The 24,315-nt window shown below is 32.8% G+C and overlaps 1 protein-coding gene across 5 annotated transcripts in view; it reads right to left on the bottom strand.

The window, feature by feature from the left end:
- Positions 1-1,167: 1,167 nt before the first annotated feature.
- The window catches only part of LOC126740276 (protein pygopus-like), a 29,490-nt gene continuing 6,342 nt past the window's right edge, over positions 1,168-24,315 (bottom strand). For 3 of the 5 annotated variants that reach the window (XM_050446229.1, XM_050446228.1, XM_050446230.1), the window contains 4 exons: positions 20,738-20,917; positions 17,083-17,448; positions 9,265-9,446; positions 1,168-6,135 (listed from right to left, as the gene is read on the bottom strand). In XM_050446229.1, coding sequence (XP_050302186.1) covers positions 5,956-6,135; positions 9,265-9,446; positions 17,083-17,448; positions 20,738-20,917 — 908 coding nt within the window. In that variant the 3' untranslated portion in view covers positions 1,168-5,955. Of the gene's footprint in view, positions 6,136-9,264; positions 9,447-17,076; positions 17,449-20,737; positions 20,918-24,315 lie in introns of all 5 variants that reach the window. The other 2 variants (XM_050446231.1, XM_050446232.1) reach the window with 2 other exon arrangements.

The raw sequence follows: 24,315 nt of genomic DNA, 5'->3' as shown, positions 1-24,315 counted from the left end.
TTTTTTTCAAGAATTTGATTATTAAGGTGTAAATCACAACTAAAAACAAAAAAAAACAATTTCTACACTTTTCTAAATTCAAAAGGTTACAACAGATATGAGAAACATTCTTTCAAAAAGAAATGACTGTATATACACTTACTTATATCCTAGATCCTCTTCGTTACTAATAATAATTTGTAAGATTGTAATAAAGTACAGGCATAGAATTTTTGTGGTCTAGTTTTGAAGTTTTAACCATCTATCTACCTTGGGAGATAAATTGGGACAATAGCTATGAGACCATCGTCTTTCAAATAGCTAATGTTCTTCTCAATTTTTTATGGAGGAAACAAAGAAAATATTGATAAGTTGTATATGGTTAGGATAGATTTAATATACCTGGGAACACACATTGTGTAGGATCTTATGCAATGTACAAGGTGTTCTTAATTTATTCTATTTTTGTGTTGTTTATTAAGTTGAAATTACATAGATTGCCAACGTCCTCTTTTTTACTTATTAATTACTTGGGTGTTTTTAATTTCATTTCTGTTTTTTCAAAATCAAATGAATTTATCCTTAAGGCTCTAAAAGATATACGAAAACATCTCATGGAAATCAAAACGTCGAACAAAATATATAAATCGATTGTCTGAAGTTGTTTTATTTTGACCTGTATCCAACAAAAAAATTAACCAAAGTTACAATCTGAGGTCACGAGAAATAATTCACATAAAAATAGTTTTTTTTTAATATAAAAAAAAACTATTTTTATATTAATCAGATTATTTCATATAAATCAGAATGTTATATATTAAAATCTACCAAAAAAGTAGAAATCTACTAAATGGACAAACGCTGAGAATCCCTAGACATCCATTGGGTCTAACAAAGGACTGCCATCTGTGGTGCGTTCTTTAAAAATACTCATCACTTTATTACCCCAATAATGCTAATTCTCCACTTTCCCTTGCAAGTTGTTTGTTTTTTGACATACACTGATATAAATCAGAATTGTAATTACATTTTAACTTGGTATATTATTGTAATAGTAAATATACAAACCTGGAGGTAAACTACTCTTGTGGATCAGTTATATAATCGCGAAGTAGTCTATATTTGCCATCTTTTTCTTATTAATATGTAACTACACAAATGGTGTGAATGTAAAATAAAACAAGTCAATAGTTGCAGAACGTACAATATATTTATAATAATTTATACAAAATGTTACACAACCGTTGCTAGAAATAAAAAAAAGTCATAAAACATTGTGGTTTACGTATGAATTTAAGCACGTTTCAATTTCACCACGAAATAATTAAAACGATAATAGTAGAGCAGACAGAGCAAAATCCATAAATTTAAGTAATAAATACAATTTAATTATATATACGTTAATTTATATTTACAATGCAGTAATAAGGTATCTACTAGAAAAATAAAAACTGAAATTTTCATCCATAAAGCTGTATCTGAAGAAAAATGTATCATTTATTAGTTTGATATTATTATTGGTCCCTATTAAACAAATAATTTATAACAGTTAAACTTAAAATCTGCTCAGAAGTAATTGCAATGCAAATTTCAATGTTTATCTTAATAGCCTTTACACCTGATATTTTATCGATTTAACAATACCTAAATGTATAATAGTTTTAAAATTATATCACTATCTATCAGAGTTGAATTGCTTATTATTAAATTATTTTAGCATAATTGTTCTATCCTTTTTTTCTAATCGATGAGATTAAAATTGAAACAATAAAAAAACAGCTACTTTAACATTACATTACGTTTTTAATTGACTTTAATGCGTCCAGGCATCCTTTGTTTTAAACATTATTACATATTGCTTGGGGGCATATTAAAATAGTTTGAAATCATTAATGAACCATTTATCAAAAATAATTTACTAATGATTCCCTAAAAGTAGTTTTTATAATGGCACATATATAATATGCTGTATAATTTATTTACTTCCTACTTATAAGGTAGTTTTGTACAATTAAAATTAAACAGATATTAGCGTAGAAGTTTTACTGTAACAAGAACCGCGCTTTATAGGGGCTGTCCCAAAATCACCGTTCTAACAAATAAGAAGTAACTTATCAAAGCGCATTATGTCCACACAAGGACAAGTTTAGTTTATTGCGGTTTTTGATTTATTTTCACCTCTTCTATACACGTATTAGCTCAGAATAAATCAAATAATCTGACACAAAAACGCATTACGATATGGCCAATAGGAGGCGGTAAATTCGCACGACGACATCGTGCAGATCATCTGACTTTTTAAAATTCTGCCATACAATCGTTAATCGTGGTCGTTAGGTGTTGATGTGTTAACAACGTATTTGTTGTTGTTACGATCGAAAACTTTGATCAGAGTGTTTCTGTAAAAAACGAAAATAGCCGAGGAAAATATTGCGACAAAAGATTAAATGAGAATTGGATTAAGAAGTATGCATGTTGTTTGTTGTGAGCCTGAATTGAACTGAATGAGGCAGTAATCACACTAAAAAAAAGGCTGTTTCAAAATATCTGGCATTAAATGTTCAGATTCGTTTTTTTGTAATCAATTAATTAAAATTTCACGTTTTTAGATATAAAGATCCCTTGCATGTTAAGATTTACCCCTCTTGCCGGCATCAGGATCTAGAGGCAAGTACACGATTTTTAAATGTGGTGATAATTCAAGGAACGTATTTGCGAGATGCAAAAGAAATATTTACTTAGTACAACTAAAGCTAGTAGTGTATCTACAAAGATTTAATTTTAGGTTCGGACTAGAATATTTATATATATATGTTTAAAAAACACCCTGTAGATTTAATTGTGCTATTTGTTTCAACTCTTCTAAAACTACATCAAACTGTAAAGAAAATAAAATAAAAACTCATTTAGCACGCCCGAAGAAGTTGGTAAAAAAATTATATTAAAATGATTTAAATTTTTTTCATCTTTCCTTGCTCTTATTTCATAAATTTAAATTATTTTACTGAATTATGTATCAATGCCACTATTTTCAAATTCTGAATATGCAGATATTATTTTTGTTTACGGATATTGTGACGGTAATGGAAAAGCGGCGGTCCAGGAAGAAAAAAAGGACATTGTACGCGAAAATCCTAAGACAAATGTTAGAAGAATAGGTGCTCAATGAAGATTACCACCAACATGTGTTGCTTCTTCATTGTATGGTGTGTGCTTCGCAAAGAAATTGTATGCCCGTATCATATCCAACAGGTACAAAGATTACAAGAGGGAGATTAGGTATCTAGAGTTTCTTTTTTCGTAATGGATACAAGCGCATAGAAGGTTCTCCAATCCTATTTACTGATGAGGCTAGAGATGGGTCGGTATTTCAATACCGCGATTTTTGCCGCGGTATTTTTTAGGAACGTATTGTCGCGCTCCACAACTATAAAGTAACCGGTTACTATGGAACCGAAGGAACTACGATGTCGATTCGCGCCTGGGCCATCAAAGTTTCCTTGTAGGAAAAATACGTCAAAATCGCGGTTCCGCCAAGTGTCAAATGGCGGATCACGGTATCGGCATCATTGAACTCTATACTATAAATATAAATATGCTAGTGAGGCAAAAAAAATGCAACCTTTTAAATGGGATGTTAAATGGTTTTAAATGGAATGTTAGTAATAGTAATAAAGGTATTTTTAGTCAAAATTATTAAACTAGAATAAGCTCGTAAGAAGAATTTTAGATACAAATGTTTTTAAATAGCTTTAAATTTAATATTGCTTTAAAATACGATTTTAAAAATAATTTTTTAACACTTATACTCATTCTGTTAAGTACGTTTTAAACGAGCCAAGAACAAGTTTATTAATTAAGGAGACAGTCGCCGGTCCGTGGCAGCGCCGCCGTGAGCCGTCTCTCCGTACGGGAAATATCGGTTACTAAATCGCGGTATTTCTTTGGAACTGTCGCTACAGGAACCGCGCCATAATTTGAAACGGTATTCCCATCTCTAGATGAGGCCCAATACGCGAGATCGTGATTGTAGTACACGAAGTTCACACGTCTGTCCTTTCAAATAAAAATGTTCACTCATTGCACTCACTGGCCTTATAATTTTAGCTCTAGTTTTCTACTAGAGCACCATGTAAATTTACGAGAAATGTATTTCAGCACATTTTGGTGCGGATCTAATGTCTAGACAATAAATTTCCAAATGGTTGGAGGGCCGGTTTCTTGGCCGCCAAGATGCTCTGACTTAAACCCAGTAGACTATTTTTGTGAGGTTATTTAAAAGAAAAAGCTTATAGTAGTGTAAAATAGTCAACAATTAATTGATCCCGTTACTACCTATTACGCTTAGGTTAGCCTTAACACGTTTGTTAGAAATATTATGTTAAACTTGCATAAACAAGCTGAAGAGTGTATAAATGCTGGTGGATGCATTATGAAAATTTACTATTTGAACAAAATTTTACATGTTTTTTTACTCACATTGTATCAGTATCCGTAAGGGTTTGATATTTAAAAATAATTTAATTTGTAAAAAGAAAGAAAAAAGGGAACTTAATACATAATTACTTTATGCGAATTATTTTGGAAATACTTAAATGTTATGTAAAAAAAAAATCATGGTAAAAAAATGTAAGTTCAAGCCTGATAAAATTGTATTTTACCAATTTACTTTATTGCAAAATCACTGGTATGCATGTAAAACACATTCTTACAAAAAGAAGTTAAAAAAACATATTCAAATGTATACTTTTTGTTTAGCAACTTCTGCGAGCGTGCCAAATTATTTTTTTATCCTATTTTGTTCCTACAAGGTTTTTCTTACAAGAGAAACAAATACTTAAATATTCTAGTCCGATCCTGGAACTAAATTTTTGTAGATACATTTCTAGCATAAGTTGTACTATGTGAATTATACCAGCAAAATTCAAAAGAAAAATAAGTATAGACGAAGCTACAGGGGCCTTCTATTTATGAAAAAATAACAAAACCACCCTCTATATTCACAATAATGTCCTATGGACCAATTTAAGCTCTTAATTCTTGAGCGCCTAGATGATTACTCCCTTGTTTTATCACATTATTTTAAATCTTCTATGCCGAATTTAAAAGGATAAACAGGGTGCTATCCAGATGTTAAAAATTTGAATTTTAATGTGGTCCAGACATTAGTATTACTAATTATTACTAGTTCGAAACAAATTCCTATGCATCAAGGCCTAATCTTAATTTATAAGTGATCATTACTGAATATTCAACAAATTTACTATAATCGTAGAAATTTTATACCTTATTATCCCAAGGTTTCTACTCGCATCAGTTATTGTAAGTAAAACTATTTTAACCAAAGATATCAGTCAATTGACAATTTGTCCCTGGACAACTTACTTTAAGTTTTATAAAATTTAAATACCCTATAAATCACAAAGACTATTACACTAAATAGTTCGTATCTGAAATTTAATAGGTAAAGCATAGTTTTCATTATTATAACGGCGACTTTGGGACACCCCGTATACCAGCAAATTATAATATAGATACAGGAAAAATAAGTCTTTTTCATAAACATTGTATGTACATGATTAAACTACTGTGATTACTTGGTCGAAGGATGGCAAAAATCAAACTAAAGCTAAAATACACAAAAAACACTCTGTGAAGCCCGTTAAAAAATAAGATTAGAATCGTTTGTCAAGGGATTATTGCGAATATGGCATGACAAAGCAGATTGTGTCTTGAATTTTTTCCAAATAAATGTTTGTTTTATACAGTGTATCAGTCTTCTTAATCACGAACAAAAGTTTATTATAAAATAGTTATGACTTGATTTGCTTGTAAGATATAATTTTTTAAATAAATAATTTTAATAACGCTATATTAAAAAAAAAATCTCAAGATTGCCCACCTTCGACCGTTTTATACCTCCAACCTGGCCAGGCTATTTATCTCCTATACGCTCCTTACGAAAATAGGGGGATACTAAGGTTTGAACTTGACCAACGGTATATTTTTGGTCGAGAGGCATTTGTCGCAGACCCATTCCGCGTAGACTTCGGCTGTTAACAGTTGGAAAGCGTGCTCCGTTAGGCCCGTACAGCCCCGATGAAACCAAAAGTTACACCCGCTCTCGCAGAGGATCGCTTGGTCGTTGTCGTGAACCTAAATATGAAAATTTTAATACAAAAATCGAATAAATGGGTATTAAGGTAAAGTAAAGTGAAATAAAATAAATATTTCAAAAAATACACTACAATCCGTCCGTAGAAATTTAAACTTAGTTGACAGTTATACCAAGAAAAACTTATAAAGCTAAATTACTAATAAAATGATTCACACAGCTAGGATTTAAAATACGAGACATAATGAAAGAAGTCGTCCATATTCTCTGAGAGACCCTGATATAAATAAATCAAAGGAGAACAACACAAAGTCTCGGTCTCAAAAAAATCTTTAATTTGTTAGAGTGGTGACACGTGTTTCGCTCTTAAGAGCATCATCAGACCTTAAAAATTATGTAAACAAAACCAAATAAAATTACAAAAAGACCAGAAGTAAAACAAAAAAAGTATACCTCAAGAAGCTTAAAAACACGCCCGATTGGGTCAAATATACACACACACTGAACGGTAAAATATAAGTTTAAAAAACTGACGTCACAAATATATAAAAAAACAATAACATAGAACTTGAATACAAGAAAATAATAAAAAAGTAAAAAGGAACTATCGAGATTTGAACATACAACCTTGCAGCAAGACTGTTACCGTTTGCTGCGTTGACCGCTAGGCCACACCGTTCATGCGATAGCTTGAAAAGAAAGGAGGGGAATACAAGATGTTATTAAAAATGAGTCCCGGCTCAAAATAAATAACAACTAATAACAACACTCAATAACTAAGGCACGCAAAGGCGCTTGTCTGGTAGTCATGAATAAGGCTGATTAGGTGGATAAAGTTTCGGAATTTTTATCTGGCGATGATTTTGTTTCGATAAAGATCCCACTCCTAGCATTTTTAACAAATTTAAGAGCTGTCTGGACCGTTGCCTCATAACTTAAGAGTTTTTCGAGTCCAATAAAGCCAGCCTATACCCTATGAACCCTAGAACTCCCTGACTGTACGGCTTACCAAAAATACATGAAGGTATTCCTATGAGGCGAGTGGTTTCTTTCGTCAGTTCGCCCTGCTATAGACTGTCCTCTTGGCTTAACACTACTCTCAGGATATTAACAGGATTTCAAAATGAATTTTCGATCAAAAATTCATAGAATTCACAAATTTTGTAAAAAATATTAGTATACCCGATAATGCTATTTTGATTTCCCTGGAAGTAAATTTCTTTCCCAGCATACCCGCCTCAGAATGTGAGACGTTAGTTGAAGAATTGCTTAACTCCACCAATCTCCCTAAGTTAGTTATAGACAACCTCGTATGTCTCTTATCGCTGGTTTTGGAACAAAACTTTTTTAAATTTAATGGAAAATTTTTTACGCAATCAGCAGGACTCGCTATGGGCTCATGCCTTTCATCTTTCTTAAGCGAAGTATTTATGAGCCATTTAGAAAATCAAATTATGGTTAGTAAGTTTTTTAAATTTATAATTACATACAAAAGGTATGTCGATGACATTTTTTTAGTCTGGAGAGGAAACGACGATGATTTGGCGGGATTTTTGAATTTCGTAAATTCTCTTCATAGTAACATAATTTTTACTTTGGAAAAATAAGTTAATAAGACTTTACCATTTTTGGATTTACTTCTGACTAGGTACAACAATAGAATAACTTTTGAAGTGTACAGAAAACCATCCGCTACGGATAATATTATCCAATTTAATTCCCTTTCTCCTGGCCAACACAAGTTTGCTGCTCTTAACTCATTCTTCTATAGATTATTTAATTTACCTCTCTCCAATGTAGCCTTTAAAAAAGAGTACAATATATTACAATCTATTGCAATCAACAATAACTTCCCTCTATCAAGTTTCAAAAAACTATATTTTAAGTTTTTTAATAAGTACAAACTTTCGTACCACATTGGACATCAGGAGGAAAGGGAACTTAATAATAAAAATTTTAGATGTTTAACTTACTTTGGAGGTATTTCCCAGCGGGTGGCGAAATTCTTTAAATCTTTTAACATCTCAATCGCTTTTAAGACTTCTAATTCCGTAAAGCGAAATCTGGTTAAACCATTGGATAAGCCATTCGCTTTCGAAATCTGGAGTTTATAGTTTGCATTGTGCCGATTGCCCTACGATTTATGTGGGACAGTCCGGGAGGAAAATTTCAACAAGGGTACAAGAACATCTAGGTCTGGTGAACAAGTTTAAAGCCACCGATACTGTTGAGACTAAGTCAGCGTTTGCCAATCATTTATTGTCAACAGGTCATAATTTTTCCTACCCCAATAATGTGGCAGTGGTTCATGACTGCCAGAAGGGCAAAAAGCTGGATATTCTAGAGAAGCTAGAGATTACAAGAGCGAAGAAGAGTCCAGTTTTAACTTGCGTTAACGACGTGTTTAATTTTGAGCCGAGGATCATTTTTAATAACATCTTGTAGTCCCCTCGGTGTGGCCTAGCGGTCAACGCAGCAAACGGTAACAGTCTTGCTGCAAGGTTGTAGCTTCAAATCTCGATAGTTCCTTTTTACTTTTTTATTATTTTGTTGTATTCAAGTTCTATGTTATTGTTTTTTATATATTTGTGACGTCAGTTTTTTAAACTTATATTTTACCGTTCAGTGTGTGTGTATATTTAACCCAGCCGGGCGTGTTTTTAACCTTCTTGAGGTATATTTTTTTGTTTTACTTTAAGGTCTTTTTGTAATTTTATTTGGTTTTGTTTAGATTATTTTTTAGGTCTCATGATGCTCTTAGGAGAGAAACACGTGTCACCACTCTTACAAATTAAAGAATTTTTTGAGACCGAGATTTTGTGTTGTTCTCCTTTGATTTACGAGACATAAGTTAATTCATATGTTACATTACAAATGAATAACTAATTTTATACAAAGTTATTATTATTTTCAAATTGAGTTATTGAGTATTAAGCCTTATTGGTGATAATATTCTTTAACTTTATACAAGGATAAGTGTTTGAATATAAGAAACTTCAACACGTCATACAATACAGCTCCGATAAAGAATTTTATTCTATGGACTGGTAACAATAATAACGAGTTTAAAAGTAAAAAAGCGAACTGACAACCTTTCAGCTTATGCTATCATTACTAAAAAATGATTTCACACCATATAATAAGTATATAAAAAAACCAACAATACTTACTTCTTTATGACAAACTCCACATGGGTAAATAGGAGGTGCGTTAGGGTTTTGTGAATTAAACACCATGGGTTGATCCACTGGATACACTTTACCGGCGCTCACCGGCATGGGTTTCGAATACATATTATTCATGGGGGACATCATGAAATTGTTATTGTTCATCGGAGGGCCTAAAAACATTCCTAAATAAACCCCTATTTGTTATTAAAATATTATGAAACGTCCTAATTGTACTTACACAACGGTGGCTTTGTACATAAGTGATTTAACTGAGATCGTTAAGCAAATTCAAAAACTCATTTTTCTCTATTAATTTAATAACAATAAATATCAAGTATAATAATTATAAAGCCATTAAAAGTGAAATTGTATTCTTGTGTTTCGTCTGTTATCTAAACAAGCACAACAAATATTTAATTTAGTGTCATATTAAAACGTTTTAAGAGGGGATTTAATTGTATTTTAAACAAGTATAAATAAGGTTTTTAGTTTATTTTCTTATCCAAACAGTGCCATTTAATAAGCGTAATGTCGTTGCCAGTTTAGAAATATGACTCTCTCTATTTGGTTTGCAACTTCTTAATTACTTAAGTAGGTACTTTTTGTTTAAATATAAAAAATACTGTATATTTTTTATCATCTCGACTGTTATAATATATTAGAAATCTTTTACGATCCAACTAATTGTGTCAATTTTAAAGACAATTTGATGTTGAAATAATCGCATTTTGATGGAAGATGTTGATCTACAGTGTGCGGCATAACTGTCTCCCTATTTTTAACCTTCCCTCGTAATGCCGTGCGGCGTCGCAGAATAGTGGGGGTACCGCCACTAAGAGCCGTATGGGAAACTGGACTCGAAAGTTTGTGGACTCGGGGGGAAACTGGGAAACTGGACTCGGAACTTGGACTCGAAAGTTTTGTTTAAACATCTTTTAGTCTGAAGCATCATGTGGACCAACGCACAGCGCGCATTCGCCGTGGAAGTGTACCTCCGCGAAAATAGGTCAGTTATTGCTGCGCAACGAGCGTTCCGGATAAGGTTTCAAATTCCGCGAAATGAAGGAGTCCCGGACCGAAAATCAATTGTGTTGTGGGTCAAGAACTTCAGAGAAACTGGATCTGTTATCAAAAAAGGAGGTGGACGGCCACGGACGGCTCGGATTTTTATGGTCACCTAGACGTTCTGCACGGAGACACGCAGCTGCCCTTCGTTTATCTGACCGCACTGTGCGAAGAAGTCTTCACAAGGATCTTCGTTTTCATCCATACAAGATGGTTCTGGCACAGGAATTATCAGAACGTGATTGGAACAATCGACGTGCTGCCTGTGAAATTATGCTTCAAAATTTACCTGAGGGCGCAGTTTTTTTTAGTGACGAGGCACATTTTTACTTGTCTGGCTGGGTAAACAAGCAAAACTTTCGGTATTGGGCCGCTGATAATCCGAGAGAGATACACGAGAAGCCGCTACATAGTGAGAAAATGACAGTTTGGTGCGCCGTGTCTGAAATGGGGATAATCGGCCCTTACTTCTTTGAAGAAGAAAATCACGCTGTTACTCTCAATTCGGAACGCTATATAGCGATGATTTACAATTTTTTCGCCCCAGCCTTTGCAGGACTCAATGTGCAAGATGCCTGGTTTCAGCAAGATGGGGAAACAGCTCACACATCTCGAGCTTCAATGCAAGTATTGAGAGAAATGTTCCTCGGACGTTTGCTCTCCCTGAGAGGCGATATTTCTTGGCCTGCACGCTCGCCCGACCTAACGCCCTGCGACTTCTTTCTGTGGGGTTACCTAAAAGCTGAAGTCTTCAAACATCGTCCAACGACTATTAGACAACTAAAGGATGCAATCCGCCTGGAAATTCGCAGAATATCCCAATAAATGCTTGCAAGAGTTATGCGAAACTTCAGAAGTCGCTTGTACCAGTGCTTCGATAATGGTGGACGGCACTTGCCAGATATTCTCTTCAAAACCACATAGGACAAAAATGTTTTAAATGTACTTTTAAAATAAAAAAATAAAATCTTTGTATTTCAAATAACATTTCTTTTATTAAGCCTCAAAAACAGGGAGAAAATTATGCCGCGCCCTGTATTATGCAGGAGGACCTTTTTAGCTTCCATAACATCATTTTAAATACATTATAGCACTTTATATTTGAGGTAACTGTTTTTGTTCGAATTCATTTTTCAGATTTGTAAAGATTTTGGAGCCTGCTTCAAGTATTTTCCGATATAACGGTATATAGAAGATCAGATCAATATAAAAATATTGCTTGGTTCATTGCTGATCTTAAGACCATGCAGAGTGACGATGGTCTTCCTTTTCTGGAAAAGGTGAATGGACAATGTGGGGGAAAATATCCTAGGAATGAGTTTCTTTGATATAGAACTGGGTATAACAAAGCTGTGAGGCATATAGCTGCCCCACCAATATTCTATTTTGCGGTTTATTCGTCAAAGGGTACACCAGGGGCACCTCTGATAAGACATTCTGGAAAAGAGATTATCGCTGACGATCAGTATAACAACATTAAAGCCTTAAACGTGCTAAAGCCTTCAAAGTGTCAGTAACACTTATCAACTGAATGATTGGCTGCGCAACACTGATTTTTGCTGTCAGTATGTTGATCATGTTGAATAAGTTAATAATTAAATTCCTATTATTATGTAGTTGAAGCAAAGTTAATAAAATCTCTATTAAGGAAAGGCTTTTATTTTTGTATGAATACACAATATTTTAATGACGAATCAGGCGCCCGCCTATAGTAACGAGTCTAAAAGAGGTTAAAATGAAGTTATTCGTTGGATCCATCGAGCATGTTTGAGCTCGAGCATAATTCGGTTGGAGGCGGTTTTGAGTCATACAAGGAGCACATGCAGCAATTATTCAGAGTAAAATGAAATAGGTTTACTTTGCATAACCTTAATAGGCACAGAGGCATTCAAACTTTTAAAAAGTCTAATGAAAGTCAGTTTTAGAAAATTACTATACCGTTCAGGTCTCGGTAATTCCTGAATGGTACAGTTAAAGACCTCTTCAGCATCATGTAATTTTGGTACCTTTCTTGATCAGACTATGAGAGACCATTTATTATGTGGGTTAAGATGTGAATCGGTAGTCCAGAGACTACTAAGAAAAGACAATTCACTAAGATTGAATTGTCATTGAGATGCGTGCAAAGAAGCAAGTTACGAAAGAGCGTCAAGAAGAAAGGTCACACATCCCAGTGCTGCAGGCCTAGGGCCAGACAATCAAATATGTTGAAGGTGAAAAGGAGTCTAAGTCAGAATAGGAAATAGATGAGCAATATTACAATTTAAGGCTAAAACAGGTGGTCAAAATTAATAAAATTTCAAGGGAATGTCCACTCGTTCAGGCCAGTGTCAAAAATAAAAGCATTCAGATTAATAATTAAAAAATTGACACAGGAGCAAGTGTAGGAGTTATTTCTAAACAAGATTATATAAATTATTTTGGTCATAAAGAATTAAATTATCTATTAATACAGTGCCAGGAGATAAATTGTTAGCCTTAGGCAGGGTTGGGTACGTCGAAAATTTGTCATATTCGACGCGTCGAAAATTATTTTTTAACACCATTAATTTTTGACATATTCGACTGTCGAAAATATATTTGGATATTTTAATTGAAATTTGGAACTAAATTAGTTTAATTCTATTAATTATTACTATACAACCAGGCCTGACTAAAACCACAGAATAAGTTAGTTATAGTACAGTAAATAATTCTACCTCAATGTGTATTAATATTAATATAGTGTTTAAAAAAACACAACTAAAAAAAGTCATCTTAACAGGATTTCAAACTTAAAATTGACAAATTAACATTCACAAATGATTGTAAAAACGGCATTTAAAATATAAATTTAATATTCGTCACTTTTATTTTCATCCCTTATTTTTAGATGGTAATAAATATAAGTTAGTTTTTTTGAATTTTCTGAGCTGAGTCTATTTCTCAGCCTTGAATGAATGAAAGACCAGTTTAAGAAAAGTCTCTCGAGCTGTGCTGAAGAGGCTGGTATTGTATTCAACTTCATGGCTAACTTAGCCAGTTCCGGGTAATGTCTTTCTGCCAATCCCCAGAAAGTCTGCACATTTGCGATTTCTTTGGAAAAAAAGTTTTTCGAAGAAATTTTTATTATTTTTATAAAAATGGAAATCATTTAATGCAGTAGCTCCTAAATTGTCTATGAGAAAGTTTTCCACATCTCGAATTTGTTCTTCAGATAACATTTTACCCCTCTACTGTGGATGTAAAAAATTGGCAGATAAAGAATAAACATTTAATGCTTGTTTTTGTCGTTTTTTCACAAAATTATCATATTGTTCAAAACCATCTGGTAAACGCTATCTCAACCATTTCTCAGCTGCATCCGCGATTGAAGTCTGTGTGCTTTGTAATTTATTTAGGAGCTTGCATACAGGATCAAATAGCTTAACGCTATCCTCTACTTGCTTCTTTAAATTTTCATCAAAAACGAGTTTAGTTATATTAGGTTTGATTTTTGTATTATCTTCTGCAATCGCATTTCTCATAGCCTTTAAGTTATTTGAAAAATTAACAAAAGAGTCTCTAAATGAACACCAGTGTATTTCCCCAGCTAATATTATTGATACAACACTTTTTTCTAAATAAGACGATGAAAATCCTCTTAATACAGATTGTACTCTTCCTGCAATAGCATCTGATACCAATTCTTTCGCCAATAGATTTGCAGTATGGCTATTGCAATTTGAGTACAAAAAATTGATTTGGGAACCCATCTTTCTCATGTTTACTTATCTGAGCAGATTGCATAAATATTAGTATTATATATTTCTTTCGCTAAAGTGACGCACTGCTCGACAATTTCCTGTTTTATCTTTAGTTAATCCCCAGTTTCCTTTTCGCCTGTAAGATCATAAGATTCTAGGAAAGCTTTATCACCTCCTACATTGTGAATAAGGCAAACTACATTCTTTGTATTATTAGAAGAATTTTTGCAATCGTCAATCAACATAACGGATTCCGCGCAGAATTCCGACTCTAAGCTACTATAACAGATAAAACAAAATAAATCAGCTTTTTCTAAAAAAAACTGTTTGATAAAACTATTAGAAGCCAAATTAGTCAAATAAACCGACTGGAAATTACCGCGCGTCTGCCGTAAGCCGGTTTAAGTTGAGGGGATTCCCCTGAATTCGTGCCCTGTTGCCTATGTTCTAATAGAGAACGTATCTTAAACGATTTCAAGGGCATTACGAGCGATCGAAGGTTTGTTCTCACAGCAGTAAGAAACAAGTTTTCGACAAATACACATGCGCAATAGAGTAAAATGCGTTCGCACAGGAACTTCTGATCGGTTTCAAATCAAAAGTTTGATGTTCTTACACAAATTCCTGATCGTCATCTGATAGTCAGACTTGTTTTCGGATTTATTTCAAGCAAAGTGTCAGAGCATTCGTGTAGCCAATCAACGCCGATCTTCGGAATATGAACATAACCTCTAAATTGTTGTTTGTATTTTGTCGTTTTGTATAGTCCTTGATATTCGTTTTGAAAATTGTATTTTAAATTGTTGGATTAGTCTAAAAATAAACATTAAGGAAACAAGTGCTTTTGAATCGTCGGACGAATCTGATCAGAATTATGTTGATTCCGACACAGACTTTTAAAGAAGATTTAATTGAAGAACGGATAAAGCCCAAAAGTCAAAACTATTTTCATGAAACTGTGTCCCAATTTAATAGAATAGAATTTCTCGAGCAATTTAGAGTAAGTCTTGAAGTAGCAAATAATCACACAATCTTAAACTATTAATAATATACAGCTATTTCAAGGTTGAAGTATAATTTTTGTTTTGTTTATGTTTTATTAATTTTCCCATTTCTCACTGGCATAAAAAAGTGAGGTTATTTTTCTTCTCCACTCAACCCGTATTTGATGTTCGCACAGACGGTTTCAAATCGATCAGAAGTTGTAATATTTTACACATGCGCATCAAGAATGGTTTGGAAACAGTTTCAAACTTGTAAGAAATTTGCAGTGAGAACAAACCTCAAGAGGCCGGCAAATATAAGCACCGGCAACCGGACAACGCGGTCCGCGGTCCCTAATATGCGAGAAAGATGGCCGATAATATTCGACATTTTGCCAATATTCGACGTTTTCGACGTGATTTTCGACACCAACAAATCAATCAAAAATTAATTTTCGACGCGTCAATACCCATCCCTGGCCTTAGGTCAAATTATTGTCAAGGTTGAGGCAAATAATAGACGTTTAGAGTTTTTCCCATTGATTCTAGTTAAAACTGGTGAATCTGTTAAGCTATTATCAGGTAGAAATTGGTTAGATAAGCTGATGCTAAATTGGAGGTCAATGAAAATAATCATAAGTTTTTTAGATCAGATCCAACCAATAAGAATTATAGTCTGTACATATCAATTAGTCAAGGTCAAGTCAATATGTCAGAGTCAGCTAATAACCAATAGTCTTACGTCAGAAGTTAAATCAAGCCAGTTTTAACCAATATAAAGGTAGACATGTCGTCGTTAACCAAAATAAGTCACTAAATGTCCTTACAATGTCCAAACTTATGCGAAAGTCCTCTTAATAGTCTTAAAGCCTGTAATAAGTCAAATTTAATCAGTCCTATAAAACAAGAAGAGATTTTAAAAAAGTTTAAGAAGTCTTATCCAAATGTTTTCAGTAGAGACAGAAAGTCATATTATAGGTTTCAAAGCTAATTTGGTAGATTTTTTGTAAGACTTATTCTGTGCCTTATTCTTTAAAAAAAAAAGTTAAACAGGTGCTAGAGTGTTCCAGTTTAGAGTGTTATAGTATCAGATTCCTGTTAGTCATGCTGATATAGCTAGTACCATAAATGTAATATCAAAGAAAAACATCAGCAGAATTTGTGGGGATTTACAAAAAACTGTTAACCCAATTTTAAAAATGGATAGGTATCCACTTCAACATCTTGATAATTTATTTTTCTCAGTAGCAGGTGGTGTAATAAAATTGTCAAATGCCTTTTTACAGTTTTAAGTTAACAAGCAAAGTCAAGAGTTATTAACAGTTAACACTCATATTGGTCTATTTCAATCTACTAGATTACCCTATGGAATTTCAAGTAGTATTATGGAACAGATATTCAAAGGTGTAAATTAGGTTTGAATATGATTTTTTGGTAAAAATAAGTCTGAATGCATTAAAAACCTGGAGTTAGTTTTGCAGAGATTTAGAAAAAACAATATTAAGGTTAATTGTAACAAAAGTAAGAAATGTAATATAAGCGTAATATTGTGAACGTGGCCTTAATCAGTGACACTTGTCAGCTGAATGACTAGCCGCAAATCACTGATTTTTGGTCACGTGTCGACGTACCGACAATTTATACTATAAGCGAATAATGATTTTCCTATTATTATTATTATTATTATTAGGAAGTTAAAGTAAAGTTAATAAATCCTCTACTAAGGAAAGGCTTATGTGTATACACAATAGTAGCTCCACAAATGCTTTTAACAATTTTTTTGTGGAGGTAGGGCATGGAATTGCAACTGTAATGACAATTCCAGAAATAAACCCAACATCTTTGATTTCCAAAAATTAATTTGTGTGAACAAGTGAAAAAATCTGAGAAACAAAACCATATTAACCCATATTAGTTTGCCACATTACAAGTTTCATGAAAACACAGATTCGTAAAACTCGCAAGATTCAATGTTAATAATAGTAAGGGACATGGTATCTCCAATTACAATCAAAATAGGATAATAAAATGAAACATACACTTACCAATAGGCCCATTGGGCCCATTCATCGGTCCCATTCCACCTCCTGGACCATGAGGTCCCCCACCTCCTCCGTGCGGGCCGCCCATGGAACCTCCAGGGCCCCCCGGTCCATTCATAGGACTTCCCATAGGACCGTTCATGGGGCCATTCATCGGTCCGTTCATCGGATGATTATTCATCGGACTGGACATGGGTCCACTTATGGGTCCGTTCATCGGTCCCATGGATTGGGGTCCCTGGGGTCCACCCCCGTTCATCGGTCCATTCATGGGGCCTCCCATCGGACCACCCATGGGTCCGCAACCTCCTGGACCCATCGGTCCTTGCATGGGACCCATGCCGCCTATTGGACTGTGCATTGGGGGACCTAAAAGATTCGATTGTGTGAAAAATTATAGGAATATATTCTGGAAAATCTATAGAAACACAAACATATCGAAGAGATTATCTGGCTAAAAGCATGTTAATAAACCATAGAATTACTGTTTTATTTACATTTCTTTTGCAATACTTCATGATAAAAATAGAAAAAGGTAAATACTAGGAGAATTTTTAGGAAAAGAGGATTAATTCCAAAAGGGCAATGAGCTCTTACTTCTTCAAGAGTCTGAATGCCAGTTGAAATACAGAATTCGCTTTATTTAAGAAACAATGTTTCAATCTTTTAAAGAGAAATACACCAGTGATATCAGATTAAATAGTAAACGTGTCAAATTAAATTTGGTCAAATTTTTTTATGTTTGTAATATCTAATATACTGTTCTCTTGTTCCTCTAGACGTTTTCATAGATCCTGTCTTAAACATTTTAGTAAGTTTTCAACTTCAGAAAATTAAAGGTAAATCAAAAGAACCATGAATTACTTTTGGTCGAAAAACATCATCAATAAATCTAAGATGTCTACATACCTTGAGAAAATATACAACTACAAGTTATAAGAAGAGCCCATAAAAACGTTATTTGTTAGGGACTTAACTTACTTCACTGAGATAGATGTACATGAGTGATCTTTATACAGTTAAGAATAAACACACTTCTGGATTAACGCATTGTCTGTTAAGATTCTTCAAGGTCTGCCGGTCTCTTGCAATTAATGTTTCCTTTGAAATTATATTTCCAAATAACCTTAAAGTATATATTGTAAAATGTCTATTTAAAGGTGATAAACTGAATGTCCATGCCCATAGACCCATTTTATCACATGTCCAAAGATGACCTTACTCACAGCATTTTAAGCAAATGTCAGTTGGGCTGTATTGAGGGTTTAGGCAGAAATCATGCAATATTTGTCTTTCTGGAGGACCTTTATTTAATATTGGTGAGGCAGTGCATTTGATTAAGTGAATCATAAAATGTTAGTCGGTAACATTCTTGGATCAATCAATCAACATGGATCTGAAGCTGCTCAATCAGTGTATTATTCACTTATTGAAAGTCACTTGCGCTATAGAATTGCTTTTTATGATTGCTGCAGCCAATATCCTTTCAATTCTATTTGAGAGAGAAGAGCAATTAGGTTTGTTTTGTCATAAAACCCCTGGAGACACCTGTAGACCTTACAGATTTAAAGGTTCTGAAGTTATACTGTTTGTTTACAAAGGAAACAATAAGACTAATTTATAAAAAAATACAAATTGCATCTTACCAGCCATAAATCTAGAAAGCCCTATAATAACACACAAAAATTTAATATTCCAATTCTCCAAATTCCAAAGAGTTAATTGACTAGGCGTAATTCTCTTAATTATTTAAGTATTACGAGTTTTAACAATCCCCTAATTAATAAAAAATCTGGACAAACTTTGATTTGCTTCAAAAGATCTGTTGTATCACTCTGCGACTGGGAATAAAAATAAATGTGTGCAAGTTTTTGATCTTAGTTTGTTCCTATTTCTTTTCAATTTGTAATTTTGTTTCTCATTTTACCAGCTTGAATATTTTCTCCTTGTGGTATTTTATTCCTTTTTGCTACTTATTAGTCCTCCTCTAATATTTTATTCCTATTTGTTAGCTCTTTTTAATCACTATTTAGTTACTTTTTATGTGCTGAATGTTTTATCTGGTAGGAAGCTTTGTCCACAAATATTTTGCGTTTTATGATAATGAAGCATGTTTTGATTTGAATGATGTTTCAGTTATTTTAATCTCTAATGTCCATTAAATGAATAAATTATATTGATTTAAAAAAAAAGTGTACAATCTCCAATATGATCAGACTGGAATCTCATCCCAGAAGTATAATATATGAGCCATTTTTTTTTAGAAACTTGTTCTTAACGAAATTAGTGGAGCCCTTATAGATAAAGCATACACCAGATGGTGATGAACAAGAGTTTTTAAATCAGTTAAGCTAGTAAATTTCTAAATATCATGTGTATTATAACCAAGTAGCTGAAAAGTTGACAAAATTATTAAGTCTTGATCACCTGCACAATTTCAATGTACCTAATCTACTACTGGGTAATTATTTTTATGGTATATCTAATTTTATATTTTTAAATCACCATGATAGAAATAGCAGTCCTTAGATGTCTTTCAGTGGTAGTAAGCTGATACTCTAAATTTCCCTTTAGACAAATTTCTGGTGTCAGATTTTCAGAAGACACTGATTGATTTTGTACTGAAAGTTAATATTATAATCTCAATGGAACCAAATTAGAAATTACTTATTCTGATAATCTGTCTGTCAAATACCATAATATCAAGCCTTAGCTCAACCTGCGAATCAACATTATGTGAAAACTCTTGTTCTACTATGAATATGGCAGTAAAAAGTTCTTTTTATTTTATTATAATTTTGAGTTTTTTTTTTCATTTACAAAAGATCAAAATTTGTTAATATTATTGCTGATAGAAATTCAGTCTGATAGATATAATTATTGTTAATTTAGCTAACTTAAAGTAACAGGAAGAACTTAAACATAGTGCTACAAACTTGAGATATTGAATAGTCTTACTTATTCATGATATATTTATTAGTGTTAAGATTATCAGAACCAATCTCTTAAATAGAATCTCTATGATATTTCTTGCAAATAAATTCTTTTTCTGTCAATACTGAACTAATTTAAAAGTAAAAATTTAATTATCCCAAAAACTTTAAATCCTCACCAGATAAATAAAAAAATATACTTCATATTCAACCTATAACTAGTGACAAAAAAAAATCTAAAAATATGACTATTTCTATATATTATTATATTTCAATATATGAAAAATCTGCCTTACCAGCACTGAAGAATATCAAATACATTAAACTAGTATCAATGAATGGATTTCATTGTTAGCAGTAATTCAACTGCACTATTCTAATTGAAAATAGAAAATTCACACTATTTACATACAATATTTGCTGCTACCAACTAAATTATATTTAAAAAAAAAAATGGGAAACACCACTGGCAGTAAGTAATATGATTTTCTTGCTGATAATTAACCACCTAATGTCAATTAGTATTTTTTTAATAACACACTTCCGAGGCTTTCATTTAAAATATTACAGTACTTGTATTGGCAAATGAGTAGCTAGAATTAATATTGTAATGTTTTTTCTTAGAAATCTGATTTGGTACTATTATATAATAAAAATAAGTACCCACAAAGTGCAACATTGTTAACAATAAGTGGAAACATTTGTTTTATAATTAAGTTTCTTACCAGTCATGTTGGGGTGCATAGGTCCTCCAGGACCATTAGGGCTGTTCATCATATGAGGGCCTCCATGTCCATGGGGCCCTGGTCCCATATGGCCACCCATTCTGGGCCCATTGGCCATCATGGGGCCACCCATCGCATTGGGACTGTGCATCATTGGTGAACCCATCGGACCCATAGGCCCTACAAGAGAAATTAGTCTTATTCATTTTATACTGTTAAAAACATAACCAATTGCAATTATCCAACAGAGTTCTTACTAAAAAACTAATTAAAATTGTACTATACTAGAGTCAAGATGAATGTGATACTAGATTTATGTTTTCTACATAAAATAATAAATGCTTCTATAGATTGTTCTCAGCAGTTACTACTTCTTTGACTTTAATATCTTCTCGAAATATCAGACAGTCTGAAACTTTTGTAAATCAATTTCACCACACTAAGTGTGGAATAAATGAACCCACTACAGGACTGGTTTGTAGAGCTACTGACCTGCTATAGGACAAATAAATCTGTTTTATTCTAAATATATTATTTTTAAGCAAAAACTATAAGAAATTTTGTAAATTTCATTTGTCAATCATGGTCTTATTAGAATAGGACTTTATTTTTAACTCGGCGAAGTTCAGCATAGCTGTTATTAACCAAGCATTCATACAACATACATAAGATTAAATTTACAAATTAGCAACTTCAGGTACTAACTATGCAATGATAAAGGTAATGTAATTATAAAGGTATACAAAAGGTACACACAAGCGTAGGAATGACATTTTATATAATCACTAAAAAATTTTGGCTTAAGTATATTGCTTTTACCAACTAACAATTTAAACTTGGCTAAGTAAATGTTGCTTATATTTTTTCTTAAATGTCAAAAATGGTAGGTCATACAGTTTGCAAAAAATATCAGTGTTGGCTAACTTAGGTAACAAATAGGAAAATAAGCATTGGAAAAGTTCTGTTCTATGCCTAGGAACATCAAATAAATCATTAAAGCACATGTCTCTGTTATGAAGAGTATTTTTATTAACCTTATCAAACAGATAGCCTGGACAGGAACTATCAAGTAACTGTTTTGCTAGGCAACTCAGGTGAAACCTCTGATGATTGCATATTTTTAACCAACCAAGTTCCCAATATTTCGGAGTGATATGTTCAGGCCTGGATTACCCATGGGGCTAAAGGGGCTGGAGCCCCGGGCCCCGTCATTCAGAGGGGCCCCACTGTACCTTCGTCCCCGACTAGACAAAACTATTGCAAGCCTTTCAGAAAGAAAATAATTATTGGATTGATGTTTTTAAAAGAATTGTAGTTGTAATTAAATTTCTGGCAGAAAGGGGTCTGCCTTTTCGTAGTGACAATGAGATTTTTGGGTTACCATCTAACGGTCTTTACATGGGAATGTTGGAACTAATTGCCAAATTTGATCCTTTAGATAATCATATTAAGAATTATGGGAATAAAGGTAAAGGCACTGTTTCTTATTTGTCTAAGACCATCTGCGAGGAGTTTATCCAAATAATGTCTGATAAAGTACTAAAAACAATTATAGAAGATATAATAGCATCAAAATATTTTTCAATAATAGTGGATTCGACTCCAGATTTATCGCACGTAGATCCGTTATCGATAATTATCCGCTTTTGCTCTAGTGAAAAGGGTGGGCAAGTATATGAGAGATTTTTAGGATTTGTACCTATTTTCAGTCATACTGGTAAATCCCTGTTGGAGGTTGTTATTCATTTTTTGACAAAAAATATGCTGGATTTAAAATTTTGTCTTGGACAGTCATACGACAATGCTAGTAATATGTCGGGGCAGTATAATGGCCTTCAAGCATATATAAAAGAAATTACAAAGGTAGCTTTTTACGTGCCATGTTTTGCACACTCTTTAAATTTAGTTGGAGAATGTGCAGTTGACGATTGCCTTGATGCTACAAAGTTTTTTAATTTTTTGCAAAAAGTGTATGCTTTTTTTGGGTCCTCCACACATCGATGGCATTTGTTTTTAGATAATATTGGCAAAAACCTTACTGTCAAGTCATTAAGTACCACTCGTTAGAGCTGTAGAGAAGATGCAGCAAAAGCGTTAGTAACAAGCTATGTCCAAATAAACAGTTGCTTAAAAATGATGTCGGATGATCCATCAGAAAAAAAAGACATCAAGTTAGAAGTCATGGGACTTTCTAAACAAATGATAAAAATGGAGACTATTGTAATGGCTACCTTTTGGAGCAAAATTTTAAGACTTTTTGGGGAAGCTTCCAATATACTTCAAAAGCCAGGTCTGGATTTGTTGTTTGGTGAAAACATTTTAAAAGGGCTAATCAGAAGTGTTTCCTGTTTCCGAGACCAATTTGACTTGTTTAAAGAAGAAGCCAAAAGTTTACTACCACAGGAAGAATATGAGTATTCTATGGGCAGGTCAAAGCGAAAAAAATACCCGGACAGTAAAAATGAAATATTGATATAGTAGATAAGCTGGTCAATGAACTAGAACGACGGTGTAATGCATATTCAGATCTTGCCCAGTTGTTTGGTTTGATTTCAAAACTTAGCTCTAATGTATGTTTATCTAAATCAGAAGTTGAAGAGTTTTCTGCAAAAGTAATAAGCGTGTACGCAGATGACCTAAATATTAATTTAACAGATGAGCTGGTATTTTTCTCAGAACTTCTTAAAACCTCTACCGAAAAAATATGCAATTCACTTGATCTTTTAAGATATATTTTAGAACACCAATTAATTGACACGTTTCCTAACATATATACGCGTTTGAAAATTTATCTATCGATACCAATAGCAAATTGTGAGTCTGAACGTTCCTTTTCCAAGCTAGTTTATATAAAAAATAAATATAGAGCCACAATGCAGGAGGAACGTCTGTCTTCTTTAACATTAATGTGTATAGAAAGGGACGTTTTGAAGGATTTATATATAGTTTAATGATGTAATAGAAGATTTTGTAAAACTAAAATCACGAAAAAAGGTATTTTAATATTCCTATTTTCAAAAAAACCTTTTTTTTTATATAAGTAATATATATGTCATGTTATAAATAATATTTTTTGCATTTTATTTATAAGGGGCCCCTTGATCCTTTATTAGCCCTATATGTTCTATAAGTGATGTACTTATTGCTTACTGTGATTTAAAGTGATATGGAGTGTGATATTTTTCAGAAATTTGGATGTAATTTGTTATATATTTCTATAATTACAATGTTAATGGATTCTGTTAATAAAAAATAAGTTTTAAATTCAACTTTGCAGTTTTGACTGATCTTTGTATATTTATCTGAAGAGTAGTCAAAAATATCAATAAAATATATCAAAGGATTTTTGTGGAAACTTTAATTGATGTCAAATCATTTAAAGGCTGTGTTATAAAACACAGGTTTTCCTATAAAATATTAGATTACTGGTTTTAAACATAAATTTTATACCTATTTTATTTGGTACAATTTATAAGATTGGTACAATTTCATTAACCATTCGTCGACGTCTGATAATGTGCCCCACTTTGACATTTCCAACGTTGATGCTTCCCAGATTATTTTGGCCAGTAAAAAAC

Source organism: Anthonomus grandis, chromosome 9 (genome assembly GCF_022605725.1).
Source record: "Anthonomus grandis grandis chromosome 9, icAntGran1.3, whole genome shotgun sequence".
In the NCBI taxonomy this organism is placed as follows: Eukaryota; Metazoa; Arthropoda; class Insecta; order Coleoptera; family Curculionidae; genus Anthonomus; species Anthonomus grandis.
This window is presented reverse-complemented; position numbering and strand designations above follow the sequence as displayed.